The sequence below is a fragment of the Poecilia formosa genome, unplaced genomic scaffold, assembly GCF_000485575.1.
Source record: "Poecilia formosa unplaced genomic scaffold, Poecilia_formosa-5.1.2 Scaffold601, whole genome shotgun sequence".
NCBI classification, from domain to species: domain Eukaryota; kingdom Metazoa; phylum Chordata; class Actinopteri; order Cyprinodontiformes; family Poeciliidae; genus Poecilia; species Poecilia formosa.
In genome coordinates this window covers 219,484-221,712 of record NW_006800540.1, presented here as the reverse complement: position 1 = coordinate 221,712, position 2,229 = coordinate 219,484, and the positions used below count along the sequence as shown (strand labels likewise).

The following is a 2,229-nucleotide window of genomic DNA, read 5'->3' as shown; positions in this document are numbered from 1 at the left end:
CCCACTATGCACAGGGAGAACATGCAAACTCCATGCAGAAAAACCCCGGGCCTTTCTGCATCGAACCCAACTGTGCTACCAACTGCGCCACTGTTTGGCTTCAAAATGACAATAAAAGTTTATGGTTCCAACCTAGCAAACACAATTGTGTGCTGACTAGCTTGCATGTCAAATTACTATATACCAGCAACCAGCACAATATTTGTCAGGGGTTGGTTCCCGGTGAATTGACTTTTGGAGCATTAGATCCAAACATTGGGTCATAAGCATGCTGCTTTAACTGGTCAGGCAAAAAGTCTTACTGGTGTTTCGTCAGTGTCTAGTGTGATCCCACTATTCAATCAGGTTGGAGAGAGATTTGGTCTAGATTAACACCCTTTCATGTTGATTAAATGCTTGCAATATAGTTGTGAGGAGTTAATCCTTGGTTTTCTTTATCTCTTCAGTGTAGTGTATAGCTGATGACTGTTGCTCCCTATGTTTGTTGGATCCCAGATCTGGCATACAGTGAAATGTCCCGTGCCGTGTTTCCACTGTGGGAGGAGCTGGCTGAAGCCGTCAAGGATTGGGAAGATGTGGTCATTGCTCAAATCGACGCCTCAGCCAATGATATCAACATGTCAATGCAGGGTTCCTACCCATCCCTCTGCCTGTTTCCTGCTTTGTATGCTGAGAGGGTATGTATTACTCGCTGGTTCATTTATTGCAGTATTCTCAGCAGTAAGTCATCTGAATGTTTTTTTTTTTTTTGTTTTGTTTTGTTTTGCCTGTTTACAAATTACAAAGCATGGAATATTTCTTCTGTGACTTCAAGGTGGTGGTTTATACTGGGAAAAGGAACATAAAAGACTTGGTTAGGTTTATGGATAAAGAAATGAGAAAGGCCAAAAGAGACAGAGTTAAGGTAAATTGTGCAGCAGTTTTAGGAGTATGAAAACTGAAATATTTTCTGTGGTAAAATGAGATTTTTACTCCTTGTTATTCCAGGAGGATGAAGACAGGAGGAAGTACATGGAGACTCTCAAGACAGAGGAAGCAAAAAAAAACAAATCCAAAGATGAGCTTTAATACAGCAACTCAAAGTAATATGTCTGTATGTGTCATTTGCCTTTTATTAAATTTTTTAAAACATGTTTTTTTTTTTTACTTGAACCACATTCTTGTGAAAAGTATTTGCTACCTTGTAGAAGACCTCTATTTATAGAGACTCACACTTTGAGCAAATAATTTCCATATATTATTACATTTTCTTTATTAACATCTAAATCAAGCTTAGAAATGGTTAAATCAAGAATGAAATGCAAATTATCACATTTTCTATTCATTTTCACTGGGTACCCAGTGAAAATTGGGGGCAGTAATAATACTGCCAGACCTGTAGAATCAGAAAATCTCTTAAGTGCTGGGGGTTGGTGGTGGGTCCGACTCAAGGTAGAGTTTGATGATGTAGGGTAAAAGATTTTCAATGATCCAATTCTTCAATGATCTGATTGAAGAACTTTCACAAACAGATATTTGCATGCATGACCAGGTTGTTTTGAATTCTTTAATAAATTAAATTGTTTTTGAAAACTATGTTTTTGTCATAGTATGTCATGTTTTTTTTGCTATGCTTTTAACCCACATGCAGAGCACTTCCAAGAGTCATTGAGAAAATGTTAACTTTTCTGAACAATCAATGAATAACAAATGTGCATCTTTGTCCGGGAGCCTGGTGGTGCGGGTGAGCGAGAACACTGGAAACAGAATAGATGAATGGTGGGTAACAGTTACTGATGAATGTGTTATTGAATGGCACTCTTACTGATGGAGATAGAGGCAAGTCTGACTGGGGGGAAGTGATTGGGTTCCAGGGTCCAAGTCCCTGTGTTGTGTTAATCCAGAGTTGTGCAACACTGGGAGCTGGGGATCCCAGTGTTGTGTGTGTGTGTGTATGTGTGTGTGTGCGNCAAGGAAGAATGGGCAAGAATTGCAGTCTCTCCATGTGCAAACTGATAGGGGCAAAACCAAGTGACTTGCAGCTGTAATTGCAGCAAAAGATGGCGCTACAAAGTATTAATGCAAGGGGGCCGAATAATATTGCACACACCACTTTGCAGTTTTTTATTTGTTAAAGTTTAAAATAACCAATAAATTTTGTTTCACCTCACGATTGTGTTCCACTTGTTGATTTTTCACAAAATAATAAAAATTTTAGTTCTTTATGTTGGAAGCCTGAAAAGTTGTGCA

General features: G+C 38.7%; 1 protein-coding gene across 1 annotated transcript in view; it reads left to right on the top strand.

Annotated features, from left to right (window-relative positions):
• LOC103130041 (protein disulfide-isomerase) overlaps positions 1 to 1,573 on the top strand; it is a 41,527-nt gene extending 39,954 nt beyond the window's left edge. The window contains exons 9-11 of the mRNA XM_007541318.2: positions 496 to 677; positions 815 to 904; positions 988 to 1,573. Of these exons, the coding sequence (XP_007541380.1) occupies positions 496 to 677; positions 815 to 904; positions 988 to 1,068 (353 nt within the window). The 3' untranslated portion in view covers positions 1,069 to 1,573. The remainder of the gene's footprint in view (positions 1 to 495; positions 678 to 814; positions 905 to 987) is intronic.
• The last annotated feature ends 656 nt before the right edge of the window (positions 1,574 to 2,229 follow it).